This window comes from Eucalyptus grandis, chromosome 6, assembly GCF_016545825.1.
Source record: "Eucalyptus grandis isolate ANBG69807.140 chromosome 6, ASM1654582v1, whole genome shotgun sequence".
Lineage (NCBI taxonomy): Eukaryota > Viridiplantae > Streptophyta > Magnoliopsida > Myrtales > Myrtaceae > Eucalyptus > Eucalyptus grandis.
Window position 1 is genome coordinate 49949005 of NC_052617.1, and position 23566 is coordinate 49972570.

A 23566-nucleotide genomic window follows, 5' to 3' on the forward strand; every position below is an offset into this window, starting at 1 on the left:
GGAAGGAAGGCGAGAGGAATGGGCCCACGAAAGATTTAGAAAATATTGGAGGGGGGGCCCACGGGGGCCAAAACCACGCAAACCTTATTCATTTCATGTCCCCCCTTTCACTATAAATCGCACCGAGATTCACTTGGTGCCAAATACACATCCGATGATTCGAATGTCTTTTTGCGTACGTTGCGGTCGGGTCGGATGGTCCGGTGGTCCCCCACCGGTTTTGCCCTTTTCGGTACTGAAAAAGTCTTTTAATTATGCGGGAGTCACGCAAGATTTTGTTTGCCCCGGAATTAGGGTTTTTAGTCTTTTCCCCTGCCTTTAATTGTTTCTTTTGGCAAATTGAGACCGGTGGGGAGCAATTTGCTTTCCTTTGCAATCTTCCCTCTCCCTCTTTCTCTCCCTTTTTTTGGGCAAGGTAGGGAGGCCTCTCTTTAATAAGGTCTTCGTTGAGCTGCCTCCGATCAATCTTTTGTTGCGTATAGAGATTCGACAAAGTGGCCAAGTGAGAAATCTTATCAGAGCAGATCTCGGAATTTAATTGATGAAACGAAGGTGATTTTAAGATCTAATGCCGGTTAGTTATCTATCTAATCAATCGACGAGATCAGCACATGGGCTGGTTTGATAGTAAGATATCTTGATCGTTACATCATATGTTTCGTATCGTGATTTGTTTGTCCATTATGTATACGCATCTTATTTCCACAAAAGTGATAATATCATTGAGGCCTTCATTATGCCGTTTCATATCGTCTTTGTCAATATGTAAAGATTCGGTAAAGTGGCCAAGGAAAACCTTATCAGAAGAGATCTCAAAAATTAATTGAGGAGACAAAGGCGATAATTAAATCCGATATTGATTGGTGGTTTGTTTGATCGATCGATGACATTAGTTCATAAGTTTATTCAATGGTAAGATATCCTGTCAATACATATAAAAAAATAACTGCACAGGTGAATATCATAGATTTTTCGTATATTATGTACTGTGATTTGTGTGTACACTGATGGAAACGTATCTAATTTTGTGGCATAAGCGACCGTGTTCATTGAGCACCTTTTATGAATTTCCGAGAATGGAAAGTGGCCATATCAGAAAATAGAAGAGAGAGGGGAAAGTGGGTGTGCCTAATATCAAGCAAGGTAAACCGTGGTCAGACAATATGATCAAGGAACGAGATACTGCAAAGATCTACAATTTGACCAATGGATCTGATAGGTCGGCATCCAATAATTACGTAAGCCACCAAGAATCTCATAGACCCCTTGGTTTGGTGGCTAGACATTTAAAACCATATCTAAATGAGTGATTTACCCTGCTTGACATTTTCCCTTAACCTTAATAATTGAAAGAGACATAGTGAATGAAATTCTTATCTTCTTGCTTGCATATATTATTGTCCTTTTTTATTAGAAGAAGATGAAAGTCCAAGCTTTGACATAATCTATTAGAGTTTTAGCCAAATATTTTATAGCCTCGCGGCAATACTATTTCAACTTTTCCTTTGTATTGTCAGCCCTATGCATTTAGAGGGGGGCATCATCATATGACTACTGTACATCTTGCCCAATTTACCCATTTACTCCAAAGTTCAAGTCATACATGTGCACTTTCGGCTTTACAAAACGCTTGCATGAGGAAAGTATCCTGATCTCGAAATCGCATGTGCGGAAATGAATATTGCACCTGTTCGTATACACTACGGGACGAGTTTAAGAGAAATGAAAACCCCAGAGACTACTTATAACAACCAAAATGCCCTTCTAAGATTCTCCCACAGGAGCATACGCATAGATGACCCATTTAAACAGATCTAGAGCTAATTCCTTTTTGTTTTCCGTAACTATCAAAAACTTTTGTTTTGCTGTGCGACACTTTTCTATTGTTTCGCATTATTGCATGTCGACCCTTTTCTGCACTTGCTGAAATACAATAATCATAACGAGTTTGCATGTGGGGTTGGAGCTAAAAAAAAAAGAGAGTTTTTCTTTAGGAAAAGGGGAGGAGTAGCCCAACCACTATTCATTCCAAAACAGGTGCACCGTCTGAACAGTATCCATCAGTGGGCACCTCTTGCCCTAGCCCAGTTTTAGCAAAGCAAGAGCAGATTAGAGGAGATTACTTCATAATTATCGACCCCACCTCAAAGCCAAAAACTAATCTGACTCCAATATCTAAATTCCCACGATAGATTTAAAAGGAGTTTCGTGGTATACGAGAACAGTTGGTTTGGTTTCTGGATTGACTTTCAAAGTACACAAAACATACGTTCAGGTTGGCCCGGGTTCATCAAACTTTTGCAGTGTCGTAACAATGAGAAGTTCAATAGGGGGGTACCTAGAAATTAGGTTAGCGAGCTGAGCACGCTTTCGTAAGTTGTCAAAGTCTTTTATCCGAATCTACTCGCGAAATTCAAAGCCTTTATTTTTTCTTAAAAACCAACCCGGCCACATCCCAATTATGACAAAAGTGGGAACAAAGATCTTGGGATTTTCCTTGGCAATCAAACAAAATCCAATCCAATGAGAGAGAGAGAGAGAGAGAGAGAGAGAGAGAGATCGCAAGTGGTTGTACCAAAAGGGGGACTTAAGAGGGAGAGAATCTAGCGAGGGAGATCACAAGCAGAAAAGAAAAGCACAGACCATCTCTCCCGCAACAAACAGTTGCTTCTCAACTACTTCTTATGTGCAACCTACGGAACAGCCACACACAGGATCACCACCACCACCACCACCACCACCACCACCACCACCATCTCTCTCTCAATGGCCATATAAAAAGGGTCAGTCACAGCAATATCTGACCCCGGTCACGGGAGTGGTCCTGATCTGCCAGAACAGCAAATTCTAACAGTCCCTCCTTGGAGTTTCAACCTCCTTTTATTGTTGTGCGATTAACTCATCAGTAAGACTTCTATATGGAGCTAACATCAGATGTTGAAGACACCCAACAGCAACAGCAGCTACCGGAAGGAGGAGGAGGAGGAGGAGGAGGAGGAGGAGATAAGAAGCAAGAAGAAGTAGGGGGCAGCATTTCCACGTGCTAGCAGTGGACGACAGCCATGTGGAGAGGAAGCTCTTGGAGAGGCTCCTCAAGGACTCATCCTACGAAGGTGACCATCAAAAAACTTAGGATATCGAATATCCTTAGTTTCCACAATTTGTGGCATTTCTTTTTTCCTTTTGCTTTGAAGAGTTCAATAAGACCCTTAAATATTTATGTCTGCGTGTTTGCAAATGGCAGTGACATGTGTGGATTCTGGGGACAAGGCGCTGAGGTATCTGGGCTTGCTTGATGATCACACCAATCTACATGCCCAGGATGGGTTTGATAATTCCAGTGCTGCTGCTTCTGCTTCTTCTTCTCTGTTGCAGCCATCACTACAAGAGGTGAGATTAATTGAATCCAGTTTCTCTCTCTCTCTCTCTCTCTCTCCAATTACATGCAGTGAAAAGAACACGCCTGAGCTCAACTCCTTAGGCCATGCCGTTTTTCAGTGTCTTTGTGTGGTGAGTAACTTGTACAACTCACGCCATCGGATACTGATTTAATCTATTTGAACAAGTTCAATCATATATCCTCAACAGGCGAAAACTCCGCCAACAAGTGGATTACGTAGAACAATGGCTATTGACAATGTTTATAAGATCAGAACTTCTTTATGCTGGTTTCAATCTTATGCATGCCAAAAAAAATTTATAGCATCAAAACACGAATTTGCCTCGGTTCAAATAACTCCAACAGTTCCTAAAAAGTAACGGTTTCCATTCCATTCCGTCGGGGAAGAGAGTTGTTTCAGCATGCAATCCTGAGACTTCTGATATACGTCTGATCAATTGTCCAGTGTACCCAAGTTCAGTAATTGTGAAGGGCCTATACCTTAAACACATTATTGTATGCATACATTGGGATTTCATATATCACATGCGATTCTCACCAAACTTTGGGTTCGGTCACATGGGGACCCGCCTCGCCATGCGTTTTTTACCTAGCAAAAGAAAGATTACTCCTGTCTACACGTATGGACTTCAGATTATTTCATCCTTTTCCTCTTATAGACTGTTCTTTCTCTTTACATGTACACCATGGGAAAACATAGACCTAATTTCTCTCATTACACTGGTTTAGAATTCATCACACGCACATGTCCAGAAGTTTTTGTCTCTTTGCCTTATTTACATTTTGACACGTGGAGGCATGATCATGATTAATGATTCTGATCTATATGCGCAGGGGACAAAAGTCAACTTGATCATGACAGACTTCTGTATGCCCGGGATGAGCGGCTATGATTTGCTGAGACGAGTCAAGGTCAAACCACTTAATCACGCGTCTTCACCCTTCTCTCTCTCTCTCTCTCTCTCTCTCTGTGCTTGATCAGTTGTTTGAATTTGAGAAGGGATTATGCATTTGACAATAGCAATTCGTCCATGCTTACAACTGATTAATGATTGAGTAGGGATGATGGATTAAAAAGAGGTGACGGGGAAAAAATGAGCACAAAAATTAGAATTCGTGACTGGACTTTTAGCTGAAAATCTCGGGTACTTCCTCAGGGATCTTACTGGAAAGATGTGCCGGTTGTGGTCATGTCATCAGAGAATGTGCCTTCAAGAATCAACATGTGAGTTGCTTTCTGCTGCGAAAAAGCAAAAGTCGCACCGCTTTATACCTCTTTTAACCTTAGGTCAATTAAAAGAATGCTTCTTTAGCATAGTCGATACTTTACAGTTATGTCTAATATCTTGCCGATCACAGGTGCTTGGAAGGAGGAGCAGATGAGTTCCTGTTGAAACCAGTCCAGCTGTCAGATCTAGAGAAGCTTCAGCCATACATTCTGAAGTCTCTCAATAACCCTTGTGAAGACATCAAAGGTGACGGCATAGACGACAGTGAAGATGATGAGATCGAGACGAGAAATTACGGAGAGGACAACACCAATAAGTGCAACTCTAATACCAATAATGTTGCCAAGAGGAAGGCAATGTCTGCTGAGCCAACCGATAGAAGACCCAAAATCAAAGGATTGGCAGTGGTGTATAATAAGAATCAAGAACTAATCGGCTGATTGAAAGTGCGCCATGTGTCCTCGCCGAGATGTTTGCCAGTTGGGAACTCCACTAGACTAATAGCATCACATGTCCTTGTCCATTACATATGTTCCTTTTATTGGTTACTGTGTTCTTGAGAGGAAAGAAAAGGAAGGAAAAGTTCAGTTTTAAAAGTCTCCGCAATGGAAAGCCTGATGTTTCTGATCAGAAAGAGATTATTATTTTGTTGTTTTCCCTACTATTTTCATTTTGTTGTTTAGATTTTACCAATTGGTAATTAACTCCCATGTGTAGACTCTACTTAAGGACAACGTTTTTGTTTACCTTAGTGAACTGAATGTGTCATTCGCATCTAACTATTGTTGTTAGCTAGTCACAAAAAATTGATTAGAAATTAATTGGAAGAGGAGTTACTAGTAAGGGTCAAGCAATTGTTCATAAAGTTTTCAACACACAAAGTCATGAAAGAAAAACACCTATTCCATGGTTCAAGAGCGGTCGCCCTTGCTGCCATTGTGTCTAATCAAGGAAGAAAAAGAAAGAGAAAAAAAAAATTGTCAATCATGTCACATAAAATAACCAATATTCACATTAGAGATTTTCGGCATAAATTTATTAGATGAATTGAATTGACACTATTTTGAAAAGCTTTAATACTAAATGATCCCATTAAAAGGTTTAAAACTAAATTGAAAAAAATGCAATAAGTTTAAAACTTATTTATAGTGATTATACTATTTCTCCATGACAAAATATAACTATTTACAGGATCTGAATCCATGGTGAATGGTGATTAGGAGCTTCTGTGAACAGTACTAACCGCTTGTGCCCATTCTCCCCGGGAGTTTTAGGTAAGGTAGGAAAATGCCCTTTCAAGAGTGGTCTATTTCTTAGTTGCTCGGCAGTGTAGGAATCGCGGCTTTTGAGTGGTACTCAGCCCTGCAACACCCAACTTTGCAATGTAGTCCCTCTAATAAAACTGGATGCATCTCTAATTTGCAACTCAGCCCCTACCTGTCGCCATCTCTCTCTCTCTCTCTATTATGCAGCGGCTTTTGCTCGGGCACTCTCCGAGGAAGCCACTGCCGTTGCTAATTGCAATCGTATCGTTTGGCAAATATTTGTCGTTCCCAGAACAAAATAAGGGTCTTCAAGTGATTCGCACAAGCTATCTTCAAGTGAATCGCGCAACAGCTCAGCTCGAGACCAAAATAAGTGTCTTCAAGCGAATCGCGCAAGCTATCTTCCTATGAAAGTGGAAATGTAATTCCATTTCTATGAAGCTGGAGAATCATTGATGGCTTCTGAAGTACAATTCGTCCCCAAAAAATTAACTCCGACCATGCTGTGATGTGGCTTCAAAGTAGTTCTAGGGATTTGAATTGTGAAGCTAAATCAATTGTGATACCTCAGTTAGCATCCCAAAAGCCCCATTATCATTATACTATAATCTAAAAGAAAAAATTCATAAATAATCACTTCCATTTTTTTTTTTTTTTTTTGCTGTACCCGTATCACTCCGTTTGCACTCAGCCGACTAATAATGGAATCTACCGGCAATCCACGTGATTCATAGACAAGAAAAGAGATCAAATGACAGTAGAATGGAGATATCTGAGTATTGAGAGCAGCTCAAATCAATAATCGACACGCACGAGTGCAAACTATGAAAATGCAATGCGAGGATGCAATGCTATGAAGGATGCAAAAAATCGACATGTACGAGGATGCAAATCTCTGAAGGATGAATTCCGTTCCCCTGCGACTGAAAATTTCCACGTCAACGGAATGTCACAGTATCCAAATAGAAAATAAACGCAGCTAAATAAAATATGTAACTGAAATCAAAAGATTCACATCACCAAGATAAAAGCCTCGGGTGAGTCAGAGAGACTGGGGGGTAGTCGAGGGGCGAATGTGTCGACAATGATGAAATACATCGGTCAAAATTGAGCATATCCACACCCCTGTCCAGCAACGATTTCCCTTCCATATGCTGGGAGTTCACTCCTAGACTACAAAATACATCCACCGCACCAACAATGAATCAACAAAAGAATGAATTACTGTACAGATTTCCTCTGCTACCTAACTGATAGACTAATAAGTAGTCTAGGAGAATCAGGAGCTAGAGAGATTAATATCTAACACGAGTTTCTTCTAGACACCGTCACTAGTGCCTGTATATCACTTCTATTCTGCCTATCCGCTATTAACTTAACTAATCTTAAAACTGTCTACCCTCTGGTCGCGTAATCATGGTCTAGGCAACTGCACAATGATAACTGTACATATAGCAGGCGGGATTTCTTGCTCCAGAGTAGAATGCTGCTCACTGAATGAAACATGAACTCTTAAACAACCTTTGAAAGCCTGACCTGTTCGTAGCCTTTCAAAACCTCTGAAGTGAAATGCCCCAAAGTTTCAAAAATTGGGACTAGACCTGCTTGCAGACTATTCGAGGCTACATCATCAACTGAGTTCATCGTCTCTTTATGCCTAGCTCTCTCTTCTTCCAATCTCTTTCTTATTGAATCCAAGTCAACCTTTAGATCATCCAGATGTGAAACACCACTTTCAGATGGAAACTTCGACACTGCAGTTCTTTCAGAGAATGTATCCTGTTCGTGCTCTAGCTTCCCTCTCTCCATGCGTAAGATTCTAAGCTGCTTCTCAAAATCCTTAGAAATTTGTTCTGCTCTGGTCCTTTGGCGTTGTTCCTCATCCTGTCTTTCCCATAACTCATGGATTCTTGAAGCAAAATCACGCATTGCATGGTTTACCCTCTTTTGTGAAATTCTTTCTATTGACTGGAACCAATCATTGCATATAACAAAAACTGGGGGAGCCCCCATTCTGCTTGGCGAAAAAGGGGCAACTCCATCTGCAGTTACTTCAGGTTTCCGGTCAATACACCTCAAAAGCCACCCGTTCAAAGATTCAACGTATGATTTCTGAGCATTTACCCACCGATTAAAGCAGCTGCTCCAATTTAGAAGCTCTATCTCGAGTTCCACAGTAGCTCTCAAACTGGACTCTCCTCGGGAACTGGTGTTAGCTTTGAGAACACGAACTTTGCTTTCCATTATGGCTTGGAATTGTTTTTGGTGGCATTTCAGCATGGACCTCCACATCCTAATTAATCTGAAAAGGTACGTCTTCTATTAATCGTACATAGAAAGTGCTGTGAAATCTTTTTTCTACCAGTGTAGTACAAGTCATTCAAAAGTTCTTTTTTATTTCTTTTTTTCTTTTTCTAATTCATGCCTAAGGAAGACAAATAAAAGCAAGCGGGCCTTGGAGAATTTCTCAAGCTTCAGATATCAGAGAGCAAGTTTTCCATTCTGAGATTTGTCATCAAACAGAGTTTAACGTGGAATGCACAATGACCAAATAACTTTGACTTGGCAGGGAGTAGGTTGACCATCATCAAAAGCTTTACCAATTTAAGAAAAATTCCATGACTGCTAATTAAGTCCAGGACGTACCATTCCATAGCTAATATTTCATCAGAGCTTTAATTCATGCAATGGACAACAACATCACCATTCCTCCCCCCAACAAAAAAAAAAAAAAAAAGGAAAAGAAATAAGGAAAAAACAGAACACTCTAATGGCTTTAGTCTGTTAAAGAACAAGCAAGATATCTGTACATTCTGGTTCCAAGCTCGTTTTAACCTATAATCATCCCCATAACAGAAAGAGGTGAAAGAATCCCACTATACTGAAGATGAAAACTGATAAAATAATTGCATGCCTAAAACTCCTATCCACCAAAAATATAAGGACCCACCACAAAAAGAAATTGCCATTTAAAATCCTTTAAAAAACACTAAGCAAATTATGGTATTTGGGGCTTCCCAAAAAAATAAACTACATAAATTAAGAGAAGACATACCCACAAATCAGTTCAGTCAATTGGGGCTGCAACTCCTCATCCCTCAACTTGTGTATCCTGCTTGATATTGCATCTACCGTTCTGATGCAAACATCAATTTTGGTATGCAACTTCCTTATTGACCCCTCAGTAGCATCTATCTTACTAGATTCGGCTCCACGGTCATCAAGAATTTTTAGTTTATTGCACTTCTTTTGATAAACAACTCGTAGCTTTTCCTCATCCTAATCAAGAAGGCCCGTGTTATAAAAATTCTAGAGAAACCAAGGAAGTCGAAAGGTGATGAAGCAGAGTAACAACACCTCAATCCCAATTTGATGTTCTGGGCAAAGTAACATTAAAACCAGAAGAAAATAAATGAGATGAAGGGCTGTGAAATCTCGAATGATTACACCTGTTTTGATGGTAATATTTGAAGAGCTCTTATAAAGCCTTCTGCATCAAACAAATGAGGCAGTAGAATGCCTACAGCTAACCAATTGAAAAAAACTCAGGACTTTCCTTGGTATTCAAAGTTCATGTTTACAATGATAAACATGTTATCATTAACAGGTGTCTATTGGCTATAGAGCTTTCTATGGTATAAACAAATAGATTCATATGTTAATGGATCACTTGAATGCACACCATCTTCTCATAAAAAGCTTTCCGTGGCATGTCTATGAAACATGCAGCAAACTTATTTATGAATTCTCATTAGAGGAGAGAAAACAGATGTAGTCCATTGTGAATGATATTCATACCTTAACTTCTCTATATAGTTTTTTCTCCCATGCATAAAGTTGATCGAGTGTTGATGAAATGTTCCCTGAGTTCAAGTTGAAGTCCTTGCCAGGATCCTCAATATATGCTGGTGCCATTTTCATTCTCCTTGAACTTACTCGTGGAGATTGCCTTGAGGAAGAGTGTGAAGATAGCATGGAAGGTGCCACCAGATACATAATTCTCGAAAAGATCACTGTCAAACACAAGCATAAGTTTCGATCATGCAGTAAGTGGACAGTATCAGTAAAGCCACATATAACTGCACCTACCAAAGAAAACAGCTAAAGAAATCACAGCTTTCCTTGAAATGTAAAAGGATAAAAAGTGCTACCTTTGAGTTGGGTTCCCTTAGACTCATAAGGCAACCTTCCCACCTGAAGCAATGCAGCCACCTCCTTCCCGTAGCCAAAGGCAGACTCAAATTCATCCTTGATATCTCTTACAGCATCCTGAAGGTCTCTCGTACCATGGGCTGACAGAGTGGTTAAGCTACTCAGCTTGGAGGAATCGAGATCCGGTGTGGAGGTCTCCTCCACTTCAAAACTGACTCCCTTCTTCCTAGAATAATCCTCTGGAGAGCTTGGGGACACAATAGTATCAGAACTACTACTTTTAGCCTTGTTTTTCGGGATGAATCCCGAGCTTTTGTGATCAGGGGAAGGTATTGCTTTCGCACTTTCCTCACCCCTTTGAGATGGAATATCTCTGGAAATTTCCTCCCTCTTTTGTGCCGGCACTCCTCTTGAAGTACCTTCGCCAAAATTCCTATTTCGATTCGTTTCCTCACCAAGTTTCTTCCTTCCCTTGTAAATCCCCTTCACCATCTCGGTCTCAGTTTCATCTTCCAAATCCGGAATCCCCTCCCTCTCCCTCACCTCCTTTGAATCTGGGCTACTTGTTGTCGATCCATACCCATAATTTCCCTTCGGAACATAAGTCGCATAGCCATTATCATATGTCTCAAAAACATTCAAAAAATCCCAAGCAGACACATTGGGAGGAGAAGGAGGAGCAGGAGGTGGCTGCTGCGGCGGCGACGGCTTCTCTCTATCTGCGCCATAAGCATTATCCGGCGCTCCCATAGATGGATAGCCATAAAAGCCACCACTCGCATAACCGGAGTAATTTGAATACCCGTACCCGGAATCCGCCCATGGAGCATTCTCCTCATAGAGTACCTCTCAGGCTCCTCAAAAACCACTGATTTCATACGAGTAGGCGCCTTTTTCATGTAATAGACACGAGTCTGGGAACCACTCTGCTCTGCTCTCGTATTCCAGTCGTCCCCCTCACCCGGCGGATAACCGTACGGTGCAGGGTACGGATATGGGTACTGCCCGGGTCGTGGATATGCATACTGATCCGGCTGTGGATATGGGTATGGGTAATTATAACCATAAGGATATGGAGAGGAAGCGCCAGGATCAGGGCCGATTTCCTCTTCCCCTCAGGGCTCTCGTGTATGTGAATGTGCCCGGAAGAGGGGCTCAGTTCGGAATCAGAATCCGAAACAGACGACAATGGCAGGTGAGAATCGCCTTCCTCGGGCGAATTACGCAAACCTGAATGAGAAATCGAAGCTGAAGAGGATGAGTTCTTGGCCTTGTCTGAATGCTTCGCACGCTTCCTCTCATCCGAAGGCAATGTGAGCACCGGAGAGCCAGGAGAAGAGCCCGAATGACTCGGCCCAACCACGATCTCTTCCTCCACGAACTTCCGCAGGGCCTCGCCGACGGTGGCCAGGGATTGGAAGTACGAGACGTGGGCCTCCGCGAGGGCGTAGCGGTGGTACGCCGCCGCCCTGATCAGCTCCTTCCGCTCCCTGCACAGCGTCACGAGAGGGAGATCGTCGATCTTGGAACCTCCACACCCCATGACCTCCACCTCAGGAACCCTAATCCGCTGCGCTCCACGGCGATTCCCGCTCCTCCTCCGGTCATCGTGTCCGTCCCTGCGCGCACCGGAACCGTAATCGAGGAGTCAGGGAAAGCATGGCGAATCGGCTCGGAGGTCGAAGCCTGATGCAATGGCGCAGGCGCGGAAACAATCAAAACCCTAGAGCGAGAGCGAGACAGAGAGAGACAGAGAAGCAGAGCCTCTGCTCCCTGCACGCGCGGGCGCATTTATACACAAACGGACATCCACACATATGTATGAATTCCTCGCATTCCGCGACCAACTAGCGACGCAGCATCGTCAGCAATTAATGTCGATTTGACAGAAGCAGGGGAAGAGAGAGAGAGAGAGGGAAGGGGAGGGAAAGACTCGTCGAGGGACTCGGAATCTGACCGTTGAAGCCGCGAAGGTCGAGTGCTGACCGTCCATGCAGAGAAAGAGAGGATGAACGAGAGAGATCGCGGTCGAGGTCGCGGCAATTTGAATAATGCCGACGCTGAAGCGGGTCGCGCTCGAGACGAATAGAAGGTCCTGTCGCCGACTGCTGCCGCTGGCGAGCGAATCGCGGGGGCGATGTCTAGCGATCCACGAGGCGGAGGATGAGTGGGCGACAAGTAATAAAGAAAGCCATGGAGATCCGCGACGCTTACAGAGATCTGGTCTCCCTCCTCCCCCTTCCCCTTCCCCTCGTCGATCTTCTCCCTCTCTCTCTCTCTCTCTCTCTCTCTTCTCTCTCGGACGCGGCAAGGTACCCGATTGGAGAACACCCGAGAAAATATATGTTATCTTTCTCTTTCCTCTTCTGAATAGAGAGAGAGAGAGAGAAAGAGTTGCAGAGGAGGGGGAGCAGAAGAAGGCTCGTGGAACCCGCCATCGGTAACGGGCTCGACGGGTCATTATTATTATTGACTTTTCGATACTGCGAATTTCCGCCCCCCGCCTTCCCTTCTTTTTTTACCCGTAGTTTCCATTTTTTTTCCCGCGACTGATTCTCGTCTGTTCGAGGGCACGCGGTCCTTGCATGCCAGCATCCGCTAAAATCGAGGGCGCGATCTCCGTCCACGTGTCCCCCTTCTCAAGGCCCTCTGACGTTGATGGATGCCTTTCGCTTTCTTTCGAGCACGCCGCTTATCTCAAGACAAAACATTGTAATTTTCCCTAAATTTCAGGGGCATTGGGGAGTGATGGTCGCACGTCACGTAGTCCGTGTCGACGAACTGAAGACGACGTCACCGTACTTCGTTCTCCCCGAGATAAGGGTGAAGGATGACGTTTGAGCGACTGAGTTAGCACTGGGAGGCGAAATTTAGTTCCATGAATTAAATGGATTCCATAATTGGGGGTCGAAAGGGCTTTGATTGTACAGAATAATTCGATTGTGGAGTTTTATTAAAATTAGCAAGTTCTAGGGGGCCAACTCGAGAGAATATTATCATTCCCTTATTAGAGCTTTTCCATCAATCCATAAAAACGAAAATCAGATCTTCTCTCCAATCTGATTCTTCTAACTATATACACACCTTCTTTTTCTCAATCTTTTCACTAAAAAAAGAACACAAATATTAAAATTCCAGTCGTTCGTTCAATAGAGGGGAATTTTCGCACGTTAGGTGAGCCGCCTTTGATTTAGTTAGCAAAAGAGCACAATTTCATAGCATTACGTCAAGTGAAGTTGCCAAGCAACCTATAATAAGACCTTTTCCCACTTGGATGGCGATGGGAACTCCTAAAGTACCCTTTTCAACTATGTCTTGAATTTTGTCAACTAAGGAGGAATTTTGTGCATTTTTTATATTATATTCATGCTAAACTCTCGAAATCACGATATTTTAATTTTAGTTTTTACCATCTAAGTCTCTAGCTCATGCCTTTCTGTCTTAATCTCACCGTTAGTGCTTAAACACACTAAGCAATAGTCTATTAACCATAAATTAGGGCCAAGGTTGTACTGAGTTTCGACGACGAGCGATTGAACATATGTAAATGAGGATCTCGTGTAAATCTTAATGCTGTTTCATCGCAATGTCACATGCAAGCTGTCGCCAGTTATTTAATCACGGCACGGATGATGCCATTGTAATTGTGGTGACCTAATCTACTCCAAATCTTTCGTTCTGCCCGAAATATTAGTTTTGCCATCGAGATTAGAGTGCTGGGAAAGAGAGAGCGAGAGAGAGTAAGGCTTTTGCACGTGACTAGGGAGCACGTTCTATTCTATCTAGTTTAGATTGATTTTAGGGGTTATTATAAGCACTAAAGTGGAGAGGTTAAGATTTTGTGCAATTAAGTAAAATAAAAAAAGACAGCGCGTAGAGCCAGTGAACTCGTTAAATGATTGCGCCCCTTTGGTCCTGTCTTTTTTCTTTTCGTCGAAACCCCCCCACCCCCTTGCTCCTGTTCGCATGTGCGAGATTTGCAATTACTTTTTTGGGGGATGAATGCAAACCGAAGGGAATTTAATAATAAAACATTGTCAGGATTTGGTAAAGTGCAGAGTGTTAAGCGTATGGTCCTGAGCTCCACTTAAGACCTGCCTAGATTATAGCGCTGCCGAGTCCCGTTAATCCGGCTTCCAAATCTGACCGCCGATCTGGTAGTGCCAAAAAGAACAGAATTAAGAAAGGAGAAGAAAATTCGGGTTTCTAAGGGCAAGGTTACGTGCTTTGAACTGAGTATGACAATATTAATAAATTGAACGAGAGTAATTAGACGTTCGAGTTCGAATGCGGGGGTGGTATTTACTGCTCAGAGAAATTTCCGGAGCCTACTCCGATGCATCTGGATGAGGCGGCGAAGTCGGCATCGAAAGGGGCATTAAAAAGAAAGAAAGAAGATGACCAAGGAAGGGACGAATGGAGAAGGAAGTTGAGCTGCTAGGGCTCTAGCGTGAGGGAGTGTAGAAATAGACCGTGCGGGCGCTGGAGAATTCATGTTTTGATGGTGATGGTTTGGTGAGCAGAACAAATGCAAATGAAGTCGACTTGCATTGCATTTGCCTGGCTTTTTGGAGGGGTCACCATCATCCCATGTCACCCGCCAAATATTTTTGTGACTTAGTTATGACATTGTGTAACCGCACAAAATTTTTATCCTCAAAATATAAATATATTTGATATGATCTCAAATATTTTTATGATTTAATTTTTTTTTAATTTATCGATAATTTTATTACATTTTTTATTTTCATTTTCTTCTTATTTTTCTAGTCAGTCGCTGATCTTGATCATGGCCTCACCCGCAACCTAGGCTACGAGAGTTGACAAGGTCACGACCTCAAGTGAGCCTAAACGAGGCCTATTGTGGGCGAGGCTCGGCCTTGCTTGGGAGACCTCGTTGATGACGGGCAAGGTTGCCGAGTCCCATTTAGTCGGTTGCGGGCCATCACTAAGGCCGACGACCAACTAAAGGGAAGAAGAGAGGAAGAGAAAAAGAAGAAAAGAAAAGATAAAATGTTTTTTTTTTTTGAGTTATTTATGAGAATGAAAAGTAACTTTATTTTTTTTTTCGTTTTTGTTCAAAATCTATTTATAAGAACAAAAAAATTACTAAATGCAATTTTGTTTTATTTCTATTCCAAGGAATAAAAAACAGAAAACATTTGTTCCTATGAGCATCGAGAACGTTACTAAACACGCCATTGACCTCATCGCAAGTAGCCTCATATTTATGGTCTATCTACAATGACTTTTTTACTTTTCATATTCCACTATTTTTCCAAGTTTACTATATAAATAATTTTTTCAAGATCTTCGAAAGTTCGAATTTACTTCCCACTTAGAAAAGCACTGTGATTGAGTTTATGAAGATGTAATATCGTCGGCATTACTTGTCATCTAGTTTTACGGTGAAATTTTGTAAAAAATAAAAATAAAAATAAAAATAATAATAATGCATCGCTTCTTCTTTTTCGTTTTTGTGGTCTTAACAAACTATTGCAATGGGCTTCATATTTTATTAAATTCAATGAGTGAAACGTGGACACACATGTATGTAGAATTTCCTCGTATCACATCTTCAATTTTGTCGCGAGCGGTGCCCATTGTTTTATGTCGATTAGACAGGCAATCTTAATTTTCATCATGTCAATCACGAGAGGTCTAATCAAGGGGACAAGCATAGGCCGAGAAAAACCCTAGCCGTAGCCCTCGCGACACGCCTAACCCTCCTAATCCGAATGATTAGCCACCCACGAGCTAAAATGATCATTAAGGACTTAGAAAAAGCGGGGGAAAAAGGGGGCAAAAGGGAATAATGCATGTGACTAAAGAAGGAGAAGAAATGGAAAGATTAATTTGACTTGGGAAAAGGACGCGAACAAGCTAAAAAACAAAAGGTGGGTGCTTGTTCGTTAAGTTAGAAGAGGAGGGGTTGGATAGAGAATCCCTCCAGCGAAGAAGAAGCAGAGATCTCGGTTTTTGCCTTCCAGGCCAATGGGGGGAGGAAAAGGAAAAAGCTTTGATAAAGAGGGGCAGAAAAAGACGGTTCTTTTTTAATAATGGAGTCGGGCCGGTTCGGACCAACCACTCGAGCCTTCGGGACCCGCATTTTGGCCCACCAATTTTCCCCCAAATCCACTAATTATGGGGCCCCGTCCCTTCCTAGAAAAATTTGACCTGGATTTGTCGCTCTTGATTTTCTCCGTTCTATCCTGCGCTCTTTCTTCCCATTTTCGTCATCATGTGCAATTTCCAAAAGGGGCAAAAAGGAAAAATGTGAAAAATTTAGTGGGGAAAGGGTGGGATTTAAAGGATTGATTCGGGTGTGGGGTTTTGACTTTTTTTTGGGGGGGAGGGCAGGAAAAAGCGGATTGACTTTTGAATTGGAGAATGAGTGGGGCTGTTCTTTGATTCCTTTCGATGCTTATCGGTGCTGTGCCGACCCCCTTGTTTCTTTAGGCCTATTTTCTAAGCACATAGAGGGGCGTTCAAAGGCTTAGAAAAGTCCCATGGAATTGTAAAAGGCCAGAAGGAAAAACAAAGGAGAGGTGGATTTGAAATTTGGGAACTTGAAACTTTAGACTGCACCCCCCACATCATGAGCCGTCCGAGGAACCTGCGTTCCTGCTGTCTCCTCCTCGTTTGAATTTTCCTAGGATCGTACGGTCTCCCGCGTACACGCAACGCTTAAAATAACAAAGGGCTAAACTAAACTACTTGGCCTCTAGATGATCTATGACCAAAAGGTGTACCGATTTTTTCATTTTTAAAGTTGTGCCAGACACCGCATGACATTAATTTTCAATCCTCTTTTGAGTCGATGAATTAAAATTGGCAAAATCTATATTGAGCTAGATTGTCAACCACCCTATCAAACTAGCTTATCAAATATGAATTTTTGAATGGCGATGTTCGCTCAACACGCATTCATGCAATATAATGTGTGGTTTTTATACGCGCACTACACCTATATTACATAAAAGTTGGGATTATTCAATTACTTCTAACGGGAGCAAAAGATTTGAATAATCATTTCCGAAGACTAGTTAAGAAGATTAACATAGATAACTAGTTCATAAAGCGGAGCCAATGACTTGGGATTACCACTTGAATAAAGTGGGGGCATACTTGCACAGTTAATTAGATTTTTTTCTAAAATAATTTTCTATGTCAGAGATGTTTAATAATTCTATCATTCTCTGTATCTCTCAGAATTGCGTAGATATCTTGATTGATATGTTGTCTTAAATAGTCATTTAATAAAACTTATAAACAATTCATGTATTCTTTTTATATACATCAAAACATATAGAAAATTCCACAGCTTTCTTCTCCTGTATTATTCTTAACTCTTACAACTCGTTTTTGCTTAGCTATTTGCGCATTGGGAAGGAATAATATTCGTTCAAGAAAGGTGTGAACATTCAGCAAACAACCTCGATTTCTCAACACCTTATTGATCAGCAACGCGGCGATCTTTCCATCTTTTACGCGGAGATTCTTGGTTTGATTCAAACCGTTCGCAAAGCAATTGCGTGCTAGATCAGCAGAGCATGCCTAGGAATCCAGAATCGCGCGACTTCTCTTGTCCTGGAATTTCTGGGAACTCCCATGTCTCGCCTCTCGAGTCAACAATGTACCAAAAAAAGGACTAGCGTTTTCCATTACTTTGTTCTTCTCTTCTTCTTTTAAACTAAACTCTTTGCTTTACTTATTTTATATTTTTGTTTTGGGTCAAGTCAAATAATATCCTGGGGTCGACAAAAATATAAAATATGGCCTACTTACTTATCCCGATAGTAAAAGAAAAGTAAAATACAGGCTCGAAATGAAACTTTAATTTGGATCGAGTCTTGCTTAGCCCATGATATCAAGCCCTTTGCTTTAGGGCTTTAAGGATATTCCCCTATGGTCTAAGTTACTTTGTTGTGGTTAACTGATAATGGCAAAAAATTTCATTTCCATCTTCTAAGCCCTGGAGCTTGCAGGCCATGAGAGACTCATTCTATTCAAAGAATTATAAAGCCCGAACGGCCCAACCTTCCTTATAAGAGATCGTCAATACATTCCACAGTTACTTTTAAGGACAACTTCAAAGTAAGAAGATGCAGAATAAGCTCGAAGTCAAAACCATCACCAACTATTTTGAAAATATAAATTGTTAAATGGAGGTGCAACTTAATAGTTAAATACTCTAACACATGATTTTGAGAATTTGCAAATTTGATGGATCATCACATATAGATGATATAAGGTTCATAATTTTTGAAAGAAATAATAATACATGTGATTTGTAATGATATCAAGTTAAAGCTTCACTCGATATAATTGTCGCACGATACACTTCTCCCAAATTTGACATTAAAGAATCCTATAATGATGTACGAATCAGACTCAGTTGCTTATAAGAGCTGGATTGAAGAAATTAATCAATTTTTGGGGACGGTTGGAGGAAGATGGCGTGTGCCGCCGAGACGAGAACATGGTTGGGCCGGGGGGAAGGGTGGTTGTACCTGTCTTGCCCGATCCGGCAGCTTTAAGGAACCAACCCGATCAGACCTTGGCGAACGGCCATGGGCGCTCACCAATCGCTCATAAAAACAGAAACAAAAAGAAGCCCAACGCCATGAAAAGTTGTTAGCTGCTCCGGATACATTTGAGCCCGGTCGATCCGAGCCGTCCTATTATGTGTGCTCCACGTAGGACCCACATGATCCCACGTCTGAGACCAGCCCAAGCTCACCTGTACTTCTTTCACACAAGCGTCGCTCCAAATTTATATCCCTGGAAAATAATTAGATATACTTGTCTCGATACATGATGTTGCCACGCCGATTTGAAATCCGTGCCTCATTTGAGGTTTAGCGTGAATCTTATTATTTTACAATACCCGGTTAATATAATGAAAAGGATTAAAAAATTAAATAGGGTACTGCAGATGGGTGTCACTTGATAAACAAAATCAGAAGATATCATCCAAAACAAAAGTTGTAAATTCTTGAGTACTTGAGAACAAGTGCCTTGTAAGGTTTATCAATAAAAGGAGCTTGTTTACAAGCTTCTTAAATGACTAATCAAGGAAAGGATGAAGCTATAGATGCCTTATCTTTTTCAATGAGTCTATAATCGACATATTGAAGGTCGACTGAAATCTTTTGTTACAATTGTTTAATCAATAATCATATGTGTATGTAATTCATTTTAAGGGACATTTCAAATATCATTTTCTCAAAGGCGGGTCTAGAATGGATCTTATCTCAAATGACATTTTGAAGTGACTAGCTCAATCCAGAACAAGGCTCTAAGCTCATTGATTATAAAAAATTTCACTTACACGCTAGTGTCACGGGTCGGTCAAGAGGTAAGTCAAAATTACCTCTCAAGATTGAGGACTTCTTAAGCTTAAATTGGCCATTTTAGAGTCTTATTTAAAGTAAGGTTCACTCTAGACTTTCTTTTGAAAAGATATTCTGCATCTTCAAATTTTTATTTTAAATTTCACCTTTGTTTTAGACAATACAACATGACCTCGAGAACCTTTTGGGCCTTTGCGCGTGGAGTAGGTACCGAGACAACGACGTAGGTCAACAGCAATACAATAATTAAATGCTAGTCGAATTCTAGCAAGATCAGTGATTTCTTTTTTTTTTCTTTTTTTTTTTCTTGGGCCGGAAGCAAGATCATTAATTGAGCGATTGGCTTTGTGATTGTGGGTCTCTTTCTTGCTCCCCTTCCTAGGGGAACGCGATGAATGAGTTTTGGAGAGCCCAATTTGTTCGCAATGGCTTATGATTGGTGGGCGGGACTTGTAAAGCTTCAATTGATAGTGGAGGACTGTCCGTCCGTCCGTAGGTACTTTTAATTAGGGTGTCAACGGTTCGGTTTTTTTGAAAACCGAACCGAATCAAACCGTTAGAAAAACTTCAAACCAAACTAAATACGAACCGAAATTTCGGTTTGGTTTTTTTTGGTTTTGGTTTTGGTTTTTTTTTTTTTTTTTTTTTTTTTTTTTTTTTTTTTTTTTCAGAAAGCACTAGGCATTGGTGGTGCCTGCTGAGCAATGTCAAGAAAGTTACTACTTGTAGAGTGGGGATAAGTACACTAATGGTACTAATGGTGCCATAAGTTGTGTACGGCGCTCACTTTGGTGCCAAAAGTTTCCGTCGGATCACTTAAGTGCCAAAAGTTTCCGTCGGATCACTTAAGTGCCAAAAAATTTGAAAAACGCTCATTTTGGTATCAATGCTGATCTGAACTGCCGAAAATCCAACGTGGCCTTTTTTTATTAATTTCTTATACTGATGTGGCTCGCCGGAGAGTCCAGTCAGCAAGTAAACCACCAAACGACGTCGTTTGGCGTCTTAAACCCCAAGTCGAAACCCTAAATCCCCAAATTGAGAGAGAGAGAGAGAGAGAGAGAGAGAGAGAGAGAGAGAGAGAGGCCATGGTGGCGGCCTTGTCTTCTTCCCCGAAGAACAACACCAGCGTAGAGAGAGAGGCCATGGCAACATCATCTTCTTCTCTGAAGAACAACACTAGTGGAGAGAGAGAGAAGCCATGGCAATGTCGTCTTCTTCCTCGAAGAACAATACCAACAGAGAGAGAAGCCATGGCGGCGGCATCTTCTTCCTCGAAGAACAACACCAGCACCAGCCACTCTTTGAACAGAGCCCAATCTACCATCTCCATCTGCGCTCTCCTTGTTTCCCTCGCACTCCTCGTCTTCTCTCTCTCTCTCTGCACCTTCAATCCCCCTTCTTCCTCCTCCTCCTCTGCCCTTGCCTCCTATTTTCCCATCACTTCTTGGCTGAGCGATGGTGGCCGAGCATGGTGGCCGAGCACGGTGTCCAAGCGATGGTGGCTGAGCAAGCTTGGTCGGCGAGGATGAACAAAAAAAAAACCCTAATTTCAATTACAAATGAGCAATACGACGTCGTTTTTCCTAAGCCATCCACATAGAACGACAAAATGACGTCGTTTTCTTAAGTAGGACAAAAACGACGTCGTTTAAAGGGTTTATCGAATTTTTTATAAATATAAAGTCACGTAATCATTTTGGCTGGAATTTCTCGCCGGTGACACCAAAGTGATCGTTTTTTCTCCGATTTGGCACTTAAATGATCCGGCGGAAACTTTTGGCATCAAAGTGAGCACCGTACACAACTTATGGCATTATTAGTGTACTTATCCCTATAGAGTGGATATGTACATTGATAAGTGTAAGAGCCACTTTTATACGCTCTTTTAGACAATATTGGTGCCGCAACAACTACAAATCCCAGTCTTATCTCTGAACCAACTAATCTGATCCTAAGCTTTTAACTAGCAGGAAAGGTTTGTTCCATCCTAGCCAAATTGCTACTTAAGAAGATGACTTGGATTTTATGATCAATTATATTCATAGCTCTCTCTCTTTTTCTTTCCATTTCCAAGACGGGGGAGGCATTTATAGTAGGCACAGGCACGTTAAAAGCATCTCTAAAGATCATATCAAGTGCTGCCAACAAAAGACAACTGAGAGATGACAAATCTGCATTCCGAACCCTCATCTCACTCAGAATCAAATTGTCATTAACAACCAGAAACTTTAACCCACAATCCCTCAACAAACCAAACTGAGCACTGCTAATATCACTAAGCCCAAGTAGCAAGAAAGAATTGGAAAGAGCTTGCTATCATTGGGGAATGCTGCTGACAAGCTTAGCACCAACCAAAGTATCCAAGTACGCCATCATCCAAGCACCTTAAAAATGATGCATCAAAACATAAATGCAGCATACAACACAATGAAGGCAGCATGCGTTGCGAGTACCCAAGATGAACAATCATCAAGAGTTTGACAACTAACCAACACAGGAAGTTCAAAGCCATCTTATTAGATAGATCATCAATTTGCAAATGAAATCGTATTTCAGCAACAAAATCCTATTGCCAGAGCCTACATTATTTTGACCACATCGATGTTGCACGCCCAGTTGACCGTGTAAAACGACTCGTCCTTCTGATCTACATAGCACATGGAGGTCCCGAGGCTCCATTAGGTAGCTCATTCTTACGGAATGCACATTATCTATAAAGGGGTAAACCACCAGAGAAATTACTACAAGTTGTTTGGCCTTACATCTTCATCAATGTATGACTGCAGCACGGCTATTACTCCCCCTTCAAGACACTGATAAACAGTAACCTGGAAGGAAAAAAGAAAAGAACATAACAAGTAAAACACTTTTTTGCTCCACGGTGATCTTATTAACTAATAAAAAAACACGATTTTCCTATCCAAATTGTACTGACTAGATGAAAATAAAGAATGCTACGAAAAACCCAGTTCAGTTAAACAGCTGCAGATGCTCGAGAAGAGGCAACAACCCATAAAGCTGAGAACTTGGGGAGTACCCGGTTGCCGCCGACGGTGACAAAGATGTTGAAGTAGCGGGAGTCAATGAAGTTGAAGATGACGGCATAGAGGGGATGCTTCCCCTCCTGGAGTTTGTTGGTGACCCTAAGCACCGATGGCAGCACCGTTAAAGATCGCATTTTCCCATCACTAATCACCAGACTCGAACACAATTGCAAAGCAGAGCCCAGGCCAAGGCTCAATTAAGGTCGATGGGTTAACCTTGGGAGTGATGAGGTGGCAGCCGCGCCGCGGGGGAGAGAGGAGAAGGAGGAGCCGAAGAGGGACGAAGGAGAGACGTTCCTTAAACGGTCGCTGTCCCTATGGCCATCGCGGTTGCTATCCTGGTCGCCGTCCCGGTTGCCGTCGCCGTCGCCGTTGCCGTCGCCGACGAGAGAGAATTAGAAATAAGGTTAATGGTTCATGACCCGTGGAGACCGGAGAGGATTTTATCGGTTTATCGGTTTGGCTCGGTTCGGTTAACAAATAAAAACCGAACCGATAAAAAAATTTCGGTTTTTAATGAGAACCGAACCGATCTGAAAATCGAACCGAAAAAATCGAATTTTTCGGTTTGGTTCGGTTCGGTTTTCGATTTGGTTTTTGACACCCCTACTATTAACGGATGTCACTTGATAAAAAATATAGCAAGAATATCATACAAAAAGTTGTAAATTCTTTGTTTGAGTACTCAATAAATGTCTCGAGAACAAGTGTCTTGTAGGGTTTATCAGTATGGGAGCTTGACAATGAAGCTACAAATGAATTATCTATTTTAAGGGGTATATAATTAGCATATTGAAAATAAAAAATCTTTCGTTACAATTGCCTAACCAATGACCATGTGTGTGTGGAATTCATTAAAAGAGAAATTTTAAATACGAACTTAAAGTGACATTAATTTCTTAAAGATGAGTCCATATTATGTTTTATCTCAAATAAGGTTTTGAAAATGTTAACTCAGTCTCAAAAAAGGCTCCAAGCTCATTGGCCAAAGAAATCTTCACTTACATGAGGAAAGTCGAGATTAATGTTTTTTTAGAGACTAGATTAATCATTCTTAATTTTATTTAAAATAAGATTCACTCCAAATCCTCTTTTGAGAAGACAATTCTCCTTCCTA

At 41.5% G+C, this 23566-nt stretch overlaps 2 protein-coding genes across 2 annotated transcripts; one reads left to right on the forward strand and one right to left on the reverse strand.

The window, feature by feature from the left end:
• Positions 1–3007: 3007 nt before the first annotated feature.
• On the forward strand, positions 3008–5375 carry LOC104450513 (two-component response regulator ORR9; the record flags this gene model as incomplete). Its single annotated transcript, XM_010065100.3, has 5 exons — positions 3008–3113; positions 3245–3390; positions 4235–4312; positions 4558–4625; positions 4760–5375. Coding segments are annotated over 5 exons (708 nt in total), but the record flags the coding sequence as incomplete, so codon positions are not given.
• A 1499-nt stretch (positions 5376–6874) lies between these two features.
• LOC104450514 (nitrate regulatory gene2 protein) lies at positions 6875–12482 on the reverse strand. The gene is given in 7 exon segments (XM_010065101.3): positions 6875–8196; positions 8950–9173; positions 9693–9907; positions 10046–10888; positions 10891–11146; positions 11149–11665; positions 12004–12482. Coding segments are annotated over 6 exon segments (2769 nt in total). The 5' UTR covers positions 11590–11665; positions 12004–12482; the 3' UTR covers positions 6875–7406.
• Positions 12483–23566: the final 11084 nt, after the last annotated feature.